The 20,920-nt window shown below is 40.5% G+C and overlaps 1 protein-coding gene across 1 annotated transcript in view; it reads left to right on the top strand.

Moving 5' to 3' along the window:
- SCUBE1 (signal peptide, CUB domain and EGF like domain containing 1) overlaps positions 1 to 20,920 on the top strand; it is a 275,622-nt gene that overhangs the window by 8,193 nt on the left and 246,509 nt on the right. The window contains exon 2 of the mRNA XM_044450905.1: positions 1,524 to 1,646. Coding sequence (XP_044306840.1) covers positions 1,524 to 1,646 — 123 coding nt within the window. The remainder of the gene's footprint in view (positions 1 to 1,523; positions 1,647 to 20,920) is intronic.

Raw genomic sequence — 20,920 nt, 5'->3', positions numbered from 1 at the left:
GTCTTTCCTATTTGAGTGCAACCGCAATCTCTGCCATCTCCCCCACAGCACACCAGGATGACAGGCACGTGCAGGGATGATGGGCACGATCGCAGTCCTGCTGGGGGGCGGGGGGGAGATGGCTGGGCTCATGCATGGGAAGGGGAGGAGAGATGGCTGCAATCTTTGTTGCACTTTGTCACTTTGCTTCTTCACATTTTTCTGATTAAAAAAACAGTTACAGAACAGATTAACCTTATTTACTTTGAACCTTATGGGGAAATTTAACTTGGCTCATGACCAATTTGGGTCACGACCAGAGTCCGGAATAGATTAAGTTTGTGAGCCAAAGTACCACTGTATTTACAAGTAAGTCTGAAGTACAGCATATACAAGATATAGAGATGTTCCTGGGAATTTTCATCTATTACAAGGCAATGAATCTATTGCAAGATGATTACCAGTATTTGTATAACACTGTCAATATACTTGGTGATGTTTAGAGTAACATAAGCAAATCTTGAGTCTCTGCTAGATAATGATTATTTTGAACTTGAATATAATGTGTGGACAAAGGAATAGGCTTTTATTTTCAGTTTATTTTCACTTTTGTGCTGAAGTGTTTTTATATTATATTTTTGTCTGATAATCACAGTAATCCTGCAGGTGAATGACATACTAATTAGGAGTTCTAGACAAGCATCAGCCAGATTTACATTAAACCATTCCCTATGCTTATTGTTGCTAGCCAAATATAATATTAGTCATCAGAAAGGGAAAACAACCTTCACTCTAAATATAATGTAGGAGACTCATTATATTCTGAGCAGTGAGTACTTCTCCTGTGAGTTACTTCTTCTTTCAGTTCTAAGTCTGGTGGCCCTGTTACTAGATTAGTTGATGATTGGAAGACCCTTTAAGGGTATTTCTCCTACCATATCTTTTGTCTGACTAAGTACAAAATGCATGATATTCAAGGGAGAAATGCTCAGATACCTATCTTTCAGTGCTTTGTTTCTTTTAAGATACATACAAGCAGTTAGCAGGAAATGATCAGGTTTCCACTTCCATCTCTTTTAAAGACGCAGTACTTCTAAAGACAACAACATGCATGCATCTAATTTTGTGGAATATACACGTACTTAGTATTTTCTAGGCACACTTGATTTGCTAAAAAATATTGCATGAAATAGCCTCAATTTTGTGTAGTGAAAATGGTGTGAATATATGTTTATAAGGCATAAACCTAGTCAAGACCCTGGTGTGGATCTAGCTCTAGTAGCAGACATCTAGTTACATGTTACAACCTCTGGTGCCAAATGGAGATAATGTTCCATTAACATAAGAGATGCCCTGCTAGTTAAGTAGAGTCCATGTTACCTTTTTTCAGCACGACATGCATGTAAGTCTGTTCTTGCACACAGGTTTGTACATGTGTGATAACTAGAACTAATTTGGTAAAAGAGCCTCTCCAGGTGGAATCTCTCACAGGTTTTCTTAAGATGTCATGTTATTTTTCTTTCTTTCTATGTTGTATGTCACAGATGCTGATGAATGTACAGAAGGGACAGATGACTGCCACATTGATGCAATTTGTCAAAACACACCTAAGTCATACAAATGCATTTGCAAACCAGGGTATAAAGGAGAAGGAAAACAATGTGAAGGTAAGGTTAGCTGCTCTCTTATTCTGTCAAGCTACCCCACCCCATTTTATGTACCCTGCAATTGCTTTTGTGAATAGCGGAATTCCTGAACTGATTAATGCAGATTTACAGCTGCTTATCCTCAGATCCTAGGCTTACTGGAAAGAAGCCCCTGCTGCTTCTGCTAATTGTTCTGTGTCTAAACTGCAATGTTTCACATTCTGGGAAACCAAGTATAGCTTTAGCTGAAAACCTAGTGTGGGAAGCTGTGTATGTGGTAAGAATGTTTTGTGTGTATTCTGCGGGTGTATCCTTGCCTTATTTGGTTCATCATCAGGGTCAGCTGAGTCTCAGAAATCACCACTACTTAATGAAAGTAAAAGTCTACCTGGAAACCTGGGTATGTGACATTTGTATATGTTTGTGGGACTCATAGGCACTCAGAGTAGGCTCATCATTGCTCATGACATAAGGATTTGTCTGTGATAGCAAGAGCTCTGGGTATGCCTTTCTGTACTCCTGAGCTGGGACACAGCATGTGACATTGGCTGCAGAATTCTGTTTCCAAAGAAACAGGCTTTTCTTTTAGGAAAAAACCCTAACTATATGCCTGTTAAAATCTCAGAAGCAAGATAGGATTGGGAATGCTATAGGAGGTACCTAACAACTGAGGCCTAAGTATGCTGCTTTGCTCTTTCTCTCCCCATGATAAGCAAATCTAAAACTATTTTGAAAATAAAATAAATTCTGCAAACTTGTATAACTTGTGTATTTTGTATAGTAACAGAATAAGTCTTCTTGGTGTAAAGCCTTCTATGTTATTTTACTAGTTTGAAACACACCACTTTATTGATAAAGAAGGCATGATGTTATGGGTGACTTTTATACAAACCTAATAACTAAATAAATGTTTTAAAAGTTGATGTTATCTAACTTATTCTAGCTTCTTCATAGGGAAACTGTGTTATGTTTAACTGTTACATTTAACATAACACAGTTATGTTTAACTGTGTTAAACATAATGCAGACTCCAGCATATTAGCTGAGTACTTTGTTGAAATCCAGTATGCAGTTAATACCATTGTTATCCATTTTTACATCTGAAACAAAAATGCCCCTACTTGTTCAGGATCAAAACTACTTCCCTTAAAAAAAGACACATAAGAAAGGAGCTGGAAAGTTATGTTCTACTGAAATCTCCTTCTTGAAACAAAGATCTACACTGCTTCTGTGACCAGGTCCCATTTTTTCTCCCTCCTCCTCCTTTTTGTGGCCCACATAACTCCCCCACTCCCACAAATATTGTATGGCTAGTCCTAGACATTTCCTTTGCAGTGTAAACAGCAGTTTGCAACACTGAAACAAAATGAAATGTTCTCTACAGAAACACTTTTCATACACTCTCCAGAGTGGTAACTTCCCTGTTTTGGATCCTGAAACATATCTGCTGTTACTGAAAATCAGAAAATCATTATAATGGATGATTTAATGGACACTTAGATATTTATAGCGATCTCTTTCCTTTCTTACGGGATGTGCAATGAAAACAAGAGCAAGCTGGGATAAAGTAGGTATATTTTGCCCTGTGAGGAAAGCATTGATATTGTTAGTAGTGCACTGTTGCCTCCACTTATTTGTGTTGTTGACCAGTTGCAAGTAAGTTTCTTTGTAGAGACATACCAACATCCAAAAATGACAGGCGGTATCCTGCAAATTATGTTAAATCCACTAAAACATCAGTCAACTTTTCAGTTAAGTTACCACATGTGATTTCCTGCAAAACCCCAAACCTTCTTTCTCTCACCTACCTTTTTGCCAGCTTATTACAGTTGTTATATCCTGCTATTGATCAGGAATTGTAACATTCTGATGTTCTCCTAAATATAATGAGAATAAATACATTCACGCAATGAGTATTTCCATATTTTAAGGCTGGCATCATAGATTTAAACATATTTTAGAATTTTTATCTCAATTAGTTTGTAGCTGGCCTTTTGCAATCTTCCAGAGAAGCAATGCTCTTATAAAGAGTTTCCCTTGGTACTAGCAGCTCAGTTCTTGCAAATTCTGTTTATCTTTATTTTGAAAAATATTGCTTAAGAATCAAAATTGAAGGATACAACACTTTTTAGAATTATACATTAAACTTAATACAGGCAAAGTTATATTTAAGGTGCCTCCCAGATTAGCAAGGGGTCATGATAAGTCATAATGCAGTATACTGTAGTATGACAATACAGTCCATTGTGTTATTTGGGCAGCCTACTGCCTGAAGCAGTTTATGTAGATCTAGCTTCAGCTGAGCTATAGAGAAATATATTTCTATCTAACTGAAATGGTATAAACTACTAATTGAGAATTTTATCCACTTCAGACAGCATATTAAGGCATACAAATGTGTTTCTAAACCTGTGTTATCATACAGATTTGCTCAAAGAGCTGGCATTGGCTTTAGATTCCTGTTGAGTGTGCACTTGGTGGCAAATCCAAGCTTGTTATTGGAAAAGCTGCAGAAATCTTGCTAAGTGTGATTTAAACATCAGCTCCTGAAACAAAAGGGGAATATTTCTGTAAAAGTTTAATCAATTTCCTATCATCCCCCATACGTAGCCCTGCAAACTAATCTTCCTAATCTTTAAGAACTGGTGTTTTATTGAAACATTGGAACTAAGGCAGCATATTCTTTCCAAAACTCTTCATGTTATCTGTTTTCAAAATTATGACTATTTTTAGGAGAAAGAGGGGGAAATACAAAGAAAATTTTCTGTTCAGCTCTGAATTGCAATCTTGGAAGAGTACATTTACACAATGTAAACATACATTGTCTATCTTTTCTTAAACTTGCTTTATTGATGCTGTCAAGAACTGTCAAGAACTCCATAGATCTCTGAGTTTGGCAGTACTTCATCCTTTGGAATTCATCCAGTAGCCACAGAACTCCACATAATTTTGTCTGCATTGTCTATAGACGGGCAACTACTACATCATGTTTAGAACAGAAGAGCAAACTTGCTTAAAATTATGTGCACAATTGTATAGAAGATGCATATGGCACGCTAATGTTGCTTTATTTTCATATTTTTAATATATAGTGAGTTGGAACAGGCAGCACAGTGAGGTGAGATGTTAGAGGATATATGCCTGCTGGCCTCCATTTTTGAGACCTTGTGGAGAACGGGTGAAGTTCCAGAGGACTGGAGGGTGGCATCAGTGGTCCCAATTTTCAAAAAGGGTAGTAGAAAGGACATGGGGAATTATAGACTGGTTAGCCTTACGTCCATTGTAGGAAAAACAATGGAAAGGCTCATAATAGAGAGAGATCTAGTGATGCTAGATAGGGAAGGGAGGCTGACAGCCACACAACATGTCTTTGGTAAAAACAGGTCCTGCCAGAAAAACCTTGTGGAATTCTATGACAAGGTTTTGCGATGGCTAGATGGAGGGGATGCAGTGGATGTGGTTTACCTGGATTTCAGCAAGGCCTTTGACAAAGTGTCCCATGATATCCTGGTGGAGAAAGTGAGGAGTTTTGGGATACACCAAAGCACTGTCCGGTGGATTAGGGCATGGTTGACTGACCGAAAACAGAAGGTAACCATTAACGGGGAATCATCAGAATGGCGGCCAGTGACAAGCGGGGTCCCCCAGGGCTCTGTCCTGGGGCTGATCCTGTTTAATCTTTTCATTAATGACATGGAAGAAGGGGTGAACAGTCTGCTGATCAAATTCGCAGACGACACTAAAACTGGGGCAGTGGCCACAACTGAGGAGCAGGTACTCCAGATCCAAAAGGATCTGGACAGACTATGGAAGTGGGCAGGAGACAACAGGATGGCGTTCAATGTGGATAAGTGCAAGGTCTTGCACTTGGGGCATAGGAATAGCTGTCATAAGTACAGGTTAGGTGATAAGTGGCTGGAGAGCAGCCCTTGTGAAAGGGACCTCGGGGTACTGGTTGACTGCAGGCTAAACATGAGTCGGCAGTGTGATGCGGTGGTCAAGAGGGCGAATGCCACCCTTGGTTGCATAGCCAGAAGTGTGGCTTCTAGATCAAGAGAGGTATTACTACCACTCTACACGACTCTAGTGCGCCCGCAACTGGAGTATTGTGTTCAGTTTTGGGCCCCTCATTACAGAAAGGATATAGCCAGTTTGGAGTCAGTGCAGCCAGCGTAGGGCCACAAGGTTGGTGGCCGGTTTGCAGGGGATGCCGTATGAGGCGAGACTGAGGGAACTGGGTCTCTTCAGCCTGGAGAAGAAGAGACTCAGAGGGGATCTGTTGGCAACATACAGGTATGTGAGGGGATGTCACATGGAGATGGGTAGAGACCTGTTCTCCCCTGCAGAGGAAAACAGAACGCGCTCCAACGGAGCAAAGCTCAGGGAGCCAACGTTTTGTTTGGATGCCAGGAAGCACTTCCTGACAGTCAGGACCCCAAGGGTGTGGAATGGGCTTCCAAGAGAGGTCGTTGAGGCCCCATCGGTGCGGGTGTTCAAGGATAGGCTGGACGTCCACATGGTGGGCATGTCGTGAGCGGAGCCGACTGGTGCTGGAGGTCAGACTAGATGGCCCGGGAGACCCCTTTTGACTCGCTCTGTTTTCTATGTTTCTATATCTTTGTACATTATGTGGCTATCACCTCCATCCCCTGAGCTGGTCTGCTTCCTTCAGGTGCAGTAGAAGGGGCTGTCCCATTGCCAGTACTGTACAGTGGTACCTCGGCTCACAAACGCCTCAGTTCATGACCAAATTGGGTTGCAAACAAAAATTTAAGAAAAATTTTTACGCAGGTTGTGAACTCTGCATTGGGTGATTATTGTAAGTGCGCCCATCTCCCCTCCCCCCGAGTGTGTACACAAGTGCGCCCGTCTCCCCTGAGCGTGCCCATGATTGCCCCTGTCCCCTGCCTGAGCCCACCTGCGATCGCTTTGCAGGGGTTCTGTTCCAACCTGGCTGACTGTGTCCAGAAGTTGGTACTGGGAGATAGTTGTTATCCCATGGCATTCTGCAGGGCTCTATAATATACTCCCATGCTGTTCAACATTTACATGAAACTGCTGGGAGAAGTCTCAGCAGTATGTATGTTGATGATACTCAGCTCTACCTCTTGTTTACATCTGATCCAGGTGAGGCAGTCTCTGTCCTGAACTAGTTCCTGGGCTCAATAATGAACTGGATGAGGGTCAATAAACAAACTCAATCCAGGCAAGACAGAAGTGCTCTTGATTGCCAGTTGTAGCCCAGACCTAATTTAAAGTGCTTGTTTTGATAAATAAAGCCCTAAATGGCTTAGAATGTGGATACCTAAAGGACCATCTGCTCCGTACATACCTACCCACCCATTAAGATCTGGATCGGAGGTCCTTCTAAAAGAGTTGCCCCTTAAGGAGGTAAAGGTGACAATAAATAGAAGACAGGTCTTATCAGTGGCTGCCTCTGAATTTTGGAACAGGCTCCCCAAAGAAATTCACCTGGTACCCACCTTATTTTCATTTTGGTACCAAGTGAAGACAGTTCTTTTCTATGAATTCTTCCAAGAACAGTCTTGAAATTTGTTTTTCTATTCTGGCTTCTGTTGTTCTGCTTACTTGTGTGTACTTGAGAGCCAGTGTGGTGTATTGGTTAAGAGCATGGGACTGGGACTCAGATGATCTGGGTTCTAGTCCCCGCTCAGCCATAGAGCCAACTGGGTGACTTTGGGCCAGTCACAGACTCTCAGCCCAACCTACCTCACAGGGTTGTTGTTGTTGGGATAAGATGGAGGAGGAGATGTAAGCTGCCTTGAGCCCTTGAGGCTTCAGCAATGGGTGCGGCATAGAAATGTTATAAATAAATAAATAAATAAATAAATAAATAAATAAATAAATCTGTAGGGAAAAGGCAGGATATAAATCAAAAAATAAATAAATAAATTTATTTTTAACTTTTTATAGAAATTTTAACTGCTTTTATTCTTGTTTTGTAGTATTTTACTGTAATCCACCTAGAGAATCCATCTGAATTAGTGGACAGCATACAGATTCATAAATAAATATTGGTTGGCAGTAATGGTTACAGTTCTCCCTCTTGGATGCATACTTTAAACTAGTAAGGGGGTTTGAGTGTGTCAGGGAAGCTGAGAACAATGCTGCCAGGAGACCAGACTCTCACTAGGATGGTATCCTAGCAGGGTCCCCCAAGGATCACCCAAGGCAGAATGTTCAAAGCAGAAACAGCAGACTAAGGTGCATCCACCTCTGCAGGAGTGATAGTCAAAACAGCAGAAGAGAACGGATATGTCTAATGATGAAGGGAGCAGAGAAGCTCCTGAAGGACAGCTACTTGAAGGGCAGCTACTGGGCAGTAGCAGAAGCAGATGATGACATTTGCAGAGGAACTTTCACAGGCAAGTTAAGTCTGGTTAGTAGTGCACTGAAGAAGGCAATGGTCAATCGCTGTTGTATATTCTTACCATGAAAACCTATGATTAAATAATCCAAAATGAAACAAGACAAGTTTCAGAAATGAGACTGCCAAGGTTGGAAGGCACTAAGCCAGCTACTGGGGAGGAACAAAGGACAAATATGAATAATGCTTTTATTACTGATGCAGCTAGATCAAAGACAAAAGGAGGTCTAATGTCTGACATGCACAAGTCCGATGCTGCATAACACATACAATTGGAACATGGAATGTGCAGAGTATGAATCAAAACAAACTGGAAACTATAAAGGAAGAAATGGAACACTTAAACACTGCAGTACTTGTGAGCAAAGCAAAGTGGACTGGAATGGGACATTCTCAGTCAGACAAGCACAAAGTGTTTTACTTGACAAACTGTAAATGACAAACTCAGAAGAAATGGAGTCGCTCTAATACTTTGGCAAGAAGTAGCACAGGCAGTAAGGGGCTCTCATGCAAAGTCCAACTGGATAATATCAATCAGAATTTTTGGAAAACCTATCAGTGGAGTCATCTTTTAAGAATATGCTGTAACAACAGATGCTGAAGAAGAAGAAATTAAAAAACGTTTATGCAGACATCAAGAGGAAAGTGATAACACATCATATTTGCCTTACCGGACTCAATTGATCATGAACCAGAACTGTGGATTGAAACAGAGACATTAATAGAGAAGAATGTGAAAAGAAAATTCCTCTAGCAAAAATTTAAAAAAGGCCTAGATGGATGAAAGAAGAAACACTTACAATTTCTAATGACAGGTAAGAACCAAAAAATGAATTGTAACAGAAATGGGGTCAAAATCCTTCATGCTACTTTTCAATGACTATCATGTAGAGACAAAAAGAACTATTACAGTGACCAGTGCAGAGAAACAGAAAAGAACAGCAAAAGAGAGAGAAAAAGAAAAAACAAACAAGAGGCCTCCTTCAGAAGATTCAGGAAATTAAAGGAAAATGCAAACTTAGATTAGGAAGACTGTGATCATATCTCAAATATACATTGACTACTGGAGCCCATGAAAGAATTTCAGCATATCAGTCTGTGCTTTATAGACTACAGCAGAGCTTTGAACTGTGTGGATAATGAGAAGCTATGGATGGTTCTGAAAGAAATGGGTGTGTGTCAGCATTTGATCATTCTGATGCACAACCTGTAGAAATACTATTGTTAGGACAGACTATGAAAAAACAGAACGGCTTCCTATAGCAAAGGGATATTTTATCTTTCTATCTGTTCTATCTGTAGTAAAAGCATGTCATAAAGAAAGCAGGAGGATCAGAGTAAGGAGTAAAAATTGGCGTAAGATACAAAATTCCTGTAAGCTATGCAGGTGATATCTATTATGAGCTGCAAGCAGCAGTGAATTAAAGCAACTCCTAATGAAAGTGAAAGAAGAAATTGAAAGGCAAGAGTGCAGCTGAACATTAAGGAAACAAAATCATGGCTATCATGACTTGACTGTCAACAATAAAGACACTGAAATTGTGAAAGATTTTGCACACCTTGGCTTAATCACCAATTAAAAGAGAGAGTGCAGCCATGAAATTTGAATAACACTGAGACTTGGAAGGGAGGCCATGAAGGAACTAGAAAATAACACCAATTAATGGATGTTTCATTGATGAGCAAGGCAGATATATTCCATATAGGTGTATTCCAAATCACATTTATTTATTTATTTGGAATGTTTTTATCCCGTCCTACACAACACAATTGTCCCAGGATGGCTTACAATATAAATAAGCAATAAATACACACACAGTATACATACTAAATACACACATAGTATACATAAATACTATGTATAGGTGTGAAAGCCTGGACAGTGAAGAAACCTAACAGGAATAAAACTGATGCATGCAAAATACGGTGCTGGAGGAGAGCTTTGTGAATATCCTGGACTGACACAATGACAAACTTGTATTTGCATATACATTTTTACTCAGATTTTTTTTTTGTTTTGGCAAATGTTAATACTGAAATCAGCACAGTGCTTTTAAAGAAGATATGTGACTTTTCTTCACTGGTAAATGCAGTTAGCATTTCTATAAATGCCTCTGCAATCACAGGCTAGAACAGTTGTGCAATATTTTGTGCAATATAGGGTTGGTCCATTAAAAAGAATAAACATTGCTTTATTAAAGTGTACAATAAAAATAAGCACAAAACTTTCTATTCTCTAAGGGCATTGAAAATGCTTGCTAAAGCGCCCATTTTCATGGTCACTATATTATTTCTATCTCAGGTTCCAATTTGACCAATATTTTTTTAAATGTAGTTATCAGTGTTCTAGTCTCTTGGATCTCCTATTCTTTGGAAGTGAGCTTTCCCCTTTTGCAACCATAGAGACAGAATGAGAATATATATATATATATATATATATATATATATATATATGCGCTTTCTCCCCACCCCCACTCCATGTCTTTCAAAGAATTTATTCTACACTCTCAAGAAAACCTATTTCAGGCTGTAGCTACATTGAGCCAGTATCCTCAGTGTTGATGCTTGTAGCTAGGTCAGTCAGCCACATCAAAAGCTTCCTTGCATCTTAAAACTGCCCATATATTAGATGCTGATTTCTGTTTAATGGTAGACCTGGCTGCAATCCATGCTTATTTAATGCATAACTTTCTTTCTGTCCCTACGTACCTCGGGTCTCTTAAAAGAGGGCTCTGTGAGGAATTAAAGCAAGAGATTACTCTGCAGAAAACCATGTATGAAATAGAATTTGCATGACTAATTTTAAACTTTCATACGTGATGTTATTTAACATCTGAGAGTGAATAGGTAAGAGAAGTTGGCCGAACTTTGAAGCATTATATATCTGATATTTTAATACCTTACCAGGAATTACATGGTTCATTTAATATTTGCATTAAATATTAAAGGGGAGTTACATTCTCTGTTGTACTGAGTGAGGTTTATAGGGAAGCCATCTTGATTTCAACCCAGTAGCTCCTGTGTGCACAGAGTAATTTATGGAACCAGGAGGTGTCCCATTCATTTCAATATTAGGAACAGTTTTGTGCAATCATGTTCTAGTGCTTCTGAATTCTTGAAGTAGGAGTTACTTGTTGACCTAAACAGAGGAGAAGCAGCAGGAGGATGAGATGCCATTCTGTGAACCTGGGAATTGCAGTTTATACTTTTCAGGTGAGAAATGCACCTTTGAACAGACCACCCACCAGCCAAAGCTGTTTTTTCTCTTTAAAGTCATTATTGGAGAAGACAGAAAATGCAGTCAGGGGACATTTTATAACAACACAAGGCACAGGTTGCAGAATGCTGCCCCTTTAAATCCTCTTCAGCTGCCTCTGGGACAGAACTCAGGCAGCCATCAGGTCTTATTTAGGGATATACAGGCTCCGCTGAGTTCTGAAATCCATTTATATCTCACAGCTCCTTAGAGCTACCTTGGTTCCAGGTCGTGATTTTTTGGAGTCCTTGACCAAACTATTTGAAATGGGAATTCTCAGACTATTCCTTTGCTACTTCCATTCCTATGGGTCTCTTTCAAGTCAATTCTTTCCCCTGGCCAGCTCCCAATAAGTTTTGTCTAATACCTTTTAGTATGAACATGCCATAAAAATGTAGAGCCATGGACTGAGAAGCTTGTGGTTAGACTTGAACTTGTATGTACATTGGAACTATCAGTATTCTTAATTCAGAAGATACTTTATACTTTATGTTACTAGTTCACTGGCTATGATGAAACCCTATTTTTCATGCCCCCCGCATCCCTGGGGGGCAGCTTTTGCAATGAGGAAAAGGATTAGGAGTATCTACCCTACCCTGAATCAAAAGCATGGTAACATGTGAAGGGAAAATGTATTTCTGTGGCCCTATGGTACCTGAAAGACCTGGTCAGCAATGGCTCCAAGCCGAGGTCCCTTTCCTCATTGCAGCCACTGAATAATTTTAATTTCCCTTTTCTGCACTTTTTCTACTTTGTAGTATATCTGTTTTGAGATGGAATATAACAACCTGGTGCCCTCCAGACTATAAATATTTTCAGCCACAGCCATCATGACCAACACACAGGAATTATAGGAATTGTAAGCCAAAACATCTGGAAGGCACTGGTTGGTTGTTGGGTTGTGAACTATGGGTTGTTTATGGTTAATTAATCATGATTTGTTAATACAGCTGGGTTCAGACAACACAATAACTGATGTTTCAACAACGCATGATTCAGCAGTAGTCCACACTCAACCTATTTTCAGTTCCTAAATGTGACTTACCATGTTACCTGAACCCAAACAATGTTGCAGGGTCAAGTACTTGATTACATCAGTTCAGCTACCTCATTCCCATTTCCCCTGATTTCCACAGGTTTTTCTCTTTCTCCCACTCTAGCATTCACTCAGTATTGTGGGCACACTGAGCATGTCCAGTCCCCATTGGTTTGATTTGAATTTCCCCATCTCCTACATTTTAGAGTTGCTTTGCTTTTGCTTTTTTTTTTTTTTTTTTTGCAGTAGGCATGCTCATGGCCAGTTTTAGCTATGCTAAAAGTCCTTTGTTGTACAGCTTTACTTTCTTACTTGGGAACATTTTAAAATAACCTCAAGCATGGACCTCGAACTGACCTATCCAGACAATAAGAATATCCTTTCTGTACCTTCTGTTTATGTACATATCTCTTTCTCTCTTTTAACTTATTCCACTATATTTCTCCTAGTCACCTGGTTATAAGTCCTTCCCTCACATGCACATGCATAACTCAGTCAACAAACATTTTTCACACCATTAGGCTTTCCTATCTCCAAAGATTGTTTGCATATCTGCAAAGATCAAGGTTAGCTGAGTCTGCTGTGTACAAATGGTGCAGTTTTGCCTCCAATTCCACAAGACTTGCTATTACAAAGAATGATGCTACTGACCTATTTTACAGAGCTGTTGTAAATCTTACTGGATGAGAAATGCACCACATAGCTTATAATTAAGATAAGAATTTATAATTTGGTAAATAAAGAAGCTTCTGATTATATTAAAACATGGGAAGTCCAATGCTATGCTTAATTACTTGGATGAAATTTCTAGATTTACCTGTAAGGATTGCTGCCACAAATTAAATATCCTAAATCAAATTTGTTTGAGGATATTTCAGTTTATTTACAGATTTCCTTGGAAGTGGAAAAGGAGCTGCGCCTTTTTTCAATGTATATATGTTGAGGAGTAACAACAGAAGCTCATGAAGCATGTTGGCAGCAGAGTGAAAGCCTCCTCTGCTCAAAAAGAGAAGACTAAATCTGTGGCCAGGAGGTCAAATTTACAAAACCACAGACACAAATAGCACAGAGGTATTGATTTCCACTTAATACCATACTTCAAGTCAGACAACCTAAGAGCTATTTTGCAAGTTGTGGATCTGTCCCTGAAGGCAAAGAGGAATTCATATAGCAAGGTATGCCAAAAGAGATCAATATGCCAGTAAACCAGAGCTTCTCTAAATGAATTATTCCATCTGCTTAAAGCAGGATTGTTTCAAATGGTTTTGTGATGTGTTGCCCATTCATTATCTGAAGTATGAGAATGCATTATAGTATAATTGGCCAAAGGGCCTTTACATTTGTCCAGTAAGACAGCACCAACTGCAGTGCCTATATAGAATCCAAATACCTGCATTAACTTTCTAGAAGAGAATCTTCTGACTACAAAACAAGTCTTTAAAAAATGCATGGTAGCCCCCCCAGTCTACCTTTGGGCTTTTAAGTGAATACTGTATGCTGAGTTGCAAGGCTGGTTAATTCAGAAGTGTTGTTTCCACTGAATTTGGGTTGAAAGTACTATTCTGTATCCATCAGAGCACACACAAGGAATAATAATTGCTCATGATCTTTCATAAAATTTGTTTTTCAAGATAGCGTGTTATATTTGTATTGAACAGGTTGCACAAACGAAAGATCCTGCTGATAAACTTGGAAGAAAATGCATATAAAACCTATCTTGTAGTGAACTAAGTTGTTTTATAGTACAGTGGTACCTTGGCTCACGAACTTAATCCGTTCCAGGACTCTGGTCATGACCCAAATTGGTCGTGAGCCAAGTTAAAATTTCCCATAAGGTTCAATATAAATAAGGTTAATTCATTCTGTAACAATTTTTTAAATCAGAAAAATGTGAAGCAAAGTGACAACAACAAAGATCGCAGCCATCTACCCGCCCCCGCGAACACAAGTGTGACCATCTCCCCGCCGCCCCCAGCACGTCCGAGATTGTGCCTGTCATCCCTGCAGGTCCCTGTCATCTCTTCAGGCGCCCGTCATCCCAGCATGCTGGCGGGGGGGGGGGGAGAGATGGGCATGATCGCTGACACAGTGAGGGTGGGGAGATGGCTGTGATCGCAGTTTCGTTCGTCCAGGGAAGGCGTGCCTGATCAGAAGTGTGCTCCTGCAAGAAAGATAGGCGGTATCTCAGCCATCTTCCCCGCGGCTCTGCTTTGCTGCTCCTGTCTTTCCTGCAGCAGCGTGCCTCTGATCACACATGCCTTCCCTGCATGAAATCAACTGGGATTGTGGCCATCTCCCCACTCGGGGGGCAGGGGGAGATGGCCGCCATCGCAGTTCCATTCCATCATCTGCAAATCTGATTTCCAGTCCTTGTACTTCCTCATCTAAATCATTAAGAAAGTTGTTGAAGAGCACTGCACCTAGGACTGAATTCTGCATCATATTGATCCTGTCAAGGCATCTTTTTTGCTCTGAGAAGAGTGATGATCTTAGGAATGGAATATAGTCATTCCTGTCATATGTAGTCCATTCCAGGTCCCTTAACTGAAAAAGTTCCTTCTGGTACATTTTTGATGGCAATGATTTGCTCAGCCTTCAATGCTCTAACAGTGGTGGCTGGTTATCTTTTTTTGTACTAAACTTTAAGCTTACTCATTGGTTTATCAATACCCCCTGCCTTTTTAGTGAGGTGCCTTTTCCCCTGCCTTTTCTAAGAGAGGTGTCTTTAGTGATATCAACTGTCTTTCCGATTTTGTATAGCATACTTGATCTGGACAATGCCATGGATATTACTTGGATAGAGTCTACATTTTGAAATATAGGCATGCTTCATGTATTGATAAACTGTTCTGTTTCTGGAATTTGATTTTCATAGAAAATTCCTGGATACCTTTTGGATGTTATTATGTAGCTGTTTTGAATTACCTGTTCCCGTACAAGGTCAATCATTTTTAACTGTAGACCAGTGATGGACTTATGATACCTTTTCACACAAGCTATACTGAGAACATTCCTATGTTCTCGTATGTTGGAGTCAATGTAAGATTTATCAAATGACTATCCCTCTCCCAAGAGAGAATTATGCGTAAATCAGAAATATGTGATTAAGTGTTGTGTGTGTGTGAATGAATGAATTGAGATGCATACTTTGCACTCCCATCACAAAAGAGACCATGGGTCTGCTTTAGTTATTTAAAGTGAAGACAGATTCACAGTACTTTGGCTGCCCTCAACATACACACACCCTTTTCAGTTACAGGATGGGCTCTGAAACAACTAGTTTTGCAGGTTTTTCATGTGGTTTTGAAAAAACTGTGTGTTGCAGCAATGAGCACCTCAGATCAGGAACACACATTGCCTATTCCCCCAAATTTTGAAGCAATTAACTTTTTTTCTGCAATGTGAAGGTTGAATATGCGCATTCCTTTGTGCCTCTTCAATCAAAAAACAATACAATACAATTAAAAAGTCACATACCTGACATATGACATATGAGACACATAGGCAAGACTAAGTTGCATGCATGCTTGTACCACTGCTGCAAAGTGGCTGAAAACTACCACGTAAGCCTTCAGTTGTAATCTCATAACAAGTTGCATTCTCTCATACATGTTGACTACCCCACATCTTAATGATTTCATGTAGAATTCTACAGATTTATTCTGAGCATGGGTGGTGGTGTTTTTAGACTTAAATACAAGCCCATGAAGGAATCTGAGCCCAATCTAAGTACATTAATTTCAACCAATTCCTGACAGAACATTTTATATTGACCCTGTCATTAGATTCTTCAGGGAAGAGTCTTGGAGGACGCTGCTGTGGGACCTCAGTTTTGTTCAGAACACTGCTACTAGTATGTCTGACAGTATTCTGAAGCAGTGGGTACTGTGAAAAAAGTAGTTGGACATCATGTCTAATGCCATATGAAATGGACAGTGTAAAATATGTGGCATTTTACATTGTTCTCAGCATATTGTTATTGCAAGATGTACTAGCAGCATAATCCAAGATATAACAATCTAACCTCCTGCAGTATATGACATCAGCCTTTGCTATTGCTCTTTCCTGTAAGCCAGGGGTCCTCAAACTTTTTAAACAGGGGGCCATTTCACTGTCCCTCAGACTGTTGAGGGGCTGGACTATAGTCTGAAAAAAATATGAATGAATTCCTATACACACTGTACTTTAAAATTAATTGAAATTAAAATTAATTTTAAAATAATTAAAATTAACATCAATTAACATTTTAAAAAATTAAAAAATTAAAATGTTTGCTCCACTCACTTGGGCTGCAGCAGAAGCCTAAGATGAGGTGAGGAAGAGCATGTCCATATTCAAGGGAGATAGCTACATTGTCCACGATCATGCTGGGGGTGGGGGGAAGACAGGTGCGATTGTGCTGGGGGGGGGGAGATGGATGTGATCGCACTCGTGCAGAGAAGTCGGGCGCAATTGCAGGTGCACTTGTGCAGGGAAGGCGGGCATGATCGCGGCCATCCCCCCCCCCCCCAAGCATGACCGTGATCACACCCATCTTCTCTGCACAAGCGAGCTCGAAATTGTGGCCATCTCCTCCCCGCCAGCAAGATCTTGCAGGGAAGACAGGCCCTATCACAGACATGCTCCTGCAGAAGGTGGGTGCGTTCGTGGCCATCTCCCTATCCCCACAATCACGATCATGCAGAGACTGGCCCAAAATCAGGTGCGATTGCGGCCATCTCCCCCACAGCACAATTGCGGCCATCTCCCCCGCAAGCATGATTGCAATCACTCCCATCTTCCTTGCACGAGTGCACCTGCGCTCATGCCCTACTTCCCACTGAGTATGCCTGCACCAGCTTAGAGCTTTTGGACTTGCTCGGAGATTATTTTCTCTGAGCAAGTCCAAAAACTTTTAGGTGGGCCGGATAAGTCAACATGGTGGGTCAGATGTGGCCCATGGACTGTAGTTTGTGGACCCATGCTGTAAACACACAACAATTATTGTGGTAGAGGCCTACTTTGGGTCCATTTCAGTAGCAGATTACATTGATGTGTGTCTAGAGATCATTTAGCAAAAAATATCCTGATTTCCAGAGATATTTTCAGATGGCTCTAGCCACCGCAATAAATATGGCGCCTTATTTTACCAGAAGCTGGAAGAAGTAACTAATTTCTGTTGCTGACATGTTTTGCAAGCTGTTTTAAATGTGACAGGAACAGTATTAGCAATAATTTCTGGGCACATGTGAAACATGACAAAATACAGTAAGAGACCCAATCAAAGGACACGGAGAGATCCAAATGGAAGATGGTGGCATATGTCTGGATGTTACAGTGGACCAAGGTCATGTAGCCCCCCATGATACTTCAGCTAGGCCTCTGTGGCAGATCTCAAAGGACACACAGAATCATGTAGGAGCAGGTGGCCCTTTCACTATACCAGCCCAGAACAGTTCAGGGCTCTAAAGACAATAGCCTGCACTTTGAATAGGGCTCTGAAATTGGGCTTTTGAGCCAAATGCAGACTCAGTAATACTCACTCTCAACCAGAGTCCTTTGATATCAGTTTGGCCTCAGCATTCCATACCAGTTGCAGTTTTCTGATACATTTAGTGTGCTGCACTGTACCCTTTTAGAGAGGCATGTATATTTAGTGATTAATAAAAGCATTTATGTGGCAGTTTTCAGCACTGAAAGAGTCCACAAACATAAAACAGAGAGAAAAATACTATAATATCCAGTTAAATATAGTAAGATGTGATCAGAATGTGTCGCCCAAATTATCTTTGCATTTTCTGTTCTTCACTATTCTATTTTATTTGAATTATTCTAAGCTGTTTAGGAGTGCCTACCCAAATAAATAAATCAACTTGTTAATGTCAGTTAGAATACAAACTATTTTAAAAATTCAAGTATTCTGAAACATGCTGTAACTCTTAATGCAGTAAAGCTAGAAATACACAAGTTAGAAGGCGCTGTTGGATATGAAGGCACTGCACTATCAGATGCTTTGTGCCCAAACACACATTACCTTGCAGATGTGCCTTAGCAGCAAATGTGCACATGTGTCTGAGGACCAAGTGAGGGAAGTTGTAGCCATAAGTTAGTGCAGAACGTGTGTCACTTTTGTTGGAATACAGTGTAGAGCTTTAATTGTCCTTTTGCATACAGCCCAAGACATTTATTGAGCATTTTCAAGTGGCTGATTCAGAGATTTCAACTTGCTTTATTTTATTACGTTTAGATCACACCTGTTTTTCTTGCAAGACACCTAAGGTCACTTACATATGTCTGCTCCTCCTCTCCATTTTATTTTCACAGCAGCCCTGTGAGGTAGGTTAGGCTGAGACAGTGACTGGCTCAAACACACCCAGTGAGTTTTCTGGCTAACTGGAGACTGGAATCCAGATTTTCTGAGCCCCAGTCTAAATGAGGCAGAATTTTGGAATTTGGCATATTCATGCTCTAATTCAGTGGTCCTCAAACTTTTTCAATAGGGGGCCAGTTGAAAGGCTGCAGTGACCATCGCGGGCCGGTGAGGTGGGGGTGCCTGGGGACGCAGGTTGATGAAGTGCCATTGGGCACATGCGAGGCAGCATTGGCCGTGTGCGTGGCAGTGGCTCGCTTGCTCGGAGATCTCCTAGCGAGTCCAAAACCATCTCTGAGCGCATGCGTATGGGAGGCAGGTGGTGGCTTGCTCACTCGGAGACCATCTCCAAGTGAGCAAGCCACCGCCTCCATGCTCGTGTAGCAAGCGCGCGTACGGGCGGTGAGCGGCAGTGTGGGCCGGATTGATGGCCATAGTTTGAGGACCCATGCTCTAATCCAAGAACTGCACCTAAAATATGGGACATTTGCAAACCTGTACACAGAACAGCAGGCTTAGTTCAGGTATTTCCTGACTACCAGAAAATTGAAACTTGGCAAGCATCACATGCAGTGATTACTAGAAAACTTGGAAAATACAGTACATGAGGTATGAATTTTACCTCATAATATTTATTTATTATTTATTAAAACATTTCTATGCCGCCCCTTGCCAAAGCAAGCGGCTCACAACATTGAATAAAATACACAATAATATAGTGCCCAGATTTCCAAAACAGAGAAGGCCAAGTTGAATTTAGGGTATAATTTTGGTCTGTAGGTGTTCTGTTGCCACCTCAGACCTGTATTTGGAGGGATAGGCCAAAACCTGTGAACAGACCCAGATTATGGAAGCTTTTTATAAACACATTTACCACTGTAGACCACACATTCTTAAAGCAAAGTGAGTGGCAGAAAAACTGGAATAAATACAGTATTGCAGCATTTAAAATACGTCTTGCTTCACAAGCATTCACACATACTTACAAATTATGAAAGAGGGCAGGTTGTGGACCTTTTAGGTATGCACAGTGCTTTTTTTGTAAAAAAAAAAAAAAAGGTGCCGGAACTCGCGTCTTATTTTGAAAGAAAGAACTTTTGTTATCTTTTGCACGTTGCCAGTCACTCTACACACACACAAACATAATGCAGTAAGCAGAGCGCGACCACACACACCAATCTCAAGCGGAGCAGCCCAAGCCATGAGCAGCGCCCTCACTATCTCACTATCAGATAGCAGACACAAAAGCAGCCCGCAGGCACTAGGTTAATGATGTTTGCTACTGATCTGCTACACCGATCAAAATCACTCAGTAAAATCCATTGGAAAAAAGGTGCCGGAACACCATTCCAGTGCGTTCTATGACAAAAAAAAGCCCTGGGTATGCAACGTAAATGCTTGAACAAATGAGCTTTCCTCAGTGTGGATTAAAAATGGAAGCTCACTGCTAGGTTTAGATCCTTCTGTAGATTAGAAGATAGGAACCATCAATTGTTTCTAAGCTCAGTAGATCCAGTGTGAGCCTGTTGTTAAAAAAAGGAATAAAAAATGAATCTGTCCAGTATCATCATGCCTTTACACAAATCTACACTACAGTGAAATTTCTGTTACTACACTGCAGAAAGAATATTGCAATAATAGTAAAGTTGCAGAAATGGGCAGCCATCTTGATTAAGGAGTCTGTTCCCTATGAAGAAAGGTTACAATGTTTGAGGCTTTAACTTACAAAAACTGAGCAAGGCCTGGCAAGACAGAGATATATACAATTATGCATGATGTGGAAAATATGGTTATTTATACTAAAACCTAGGGGTTATCCCAGGCTTGGGATGAAGGGAAATTCAGAACATAAAAGAAAGCACTTCTTCTTCACACAGCACATTGTTAAACTATGGAATTTGCTACTGTAAGATGTAGTGATGGCTACCAACTTGGATTGCTTTTAAAGGAACTTAAGCAAATTCATTGAGGATAAAATTATGGGTGGCTGTTAGTCATGAAGCTCTTACTTCCAGTGTTGAGGGTAGGATTTCCCTGCTTACTGGGCAACACAAGCAGGAAAGTGCTGTGTTCCTCAGCAAACACATACAGTGGTACCTTGGCTCACAAACTTAATCCATTCCACGACTCTGGTTGTGACCCAAATTTGGCATGAGACAAGTCAAATTTCCCCATAAGGTTCAATGTAAATAAGGTTAATCTGTTCAGTAACTATTTTTTAATCACGAAAATTTGAAGCAAAGTGACAACAAAAAAGATTGTGGCC

Source organism: Varanus komodoensis, unplaced genomic scaffold (genome assembly GCF_004798865.1).
Source record: "Varanus komodoensis strain SLA01 unplaced genomic scaffold, ASM479886v1 scaffold69, whole genome shotgun sequence".
Lineage (NCBI taxonomy): Eukaryota > Metazoa > Chordata > Lepidosauria > Squamata > Varanidae > Varanus > Varanus komodoensis.
The sequence above is the reverse complement of the archived record's forward strand: the minus strand, read 5'-3'. Positions and strand labels throughout refer to the sequence as shown.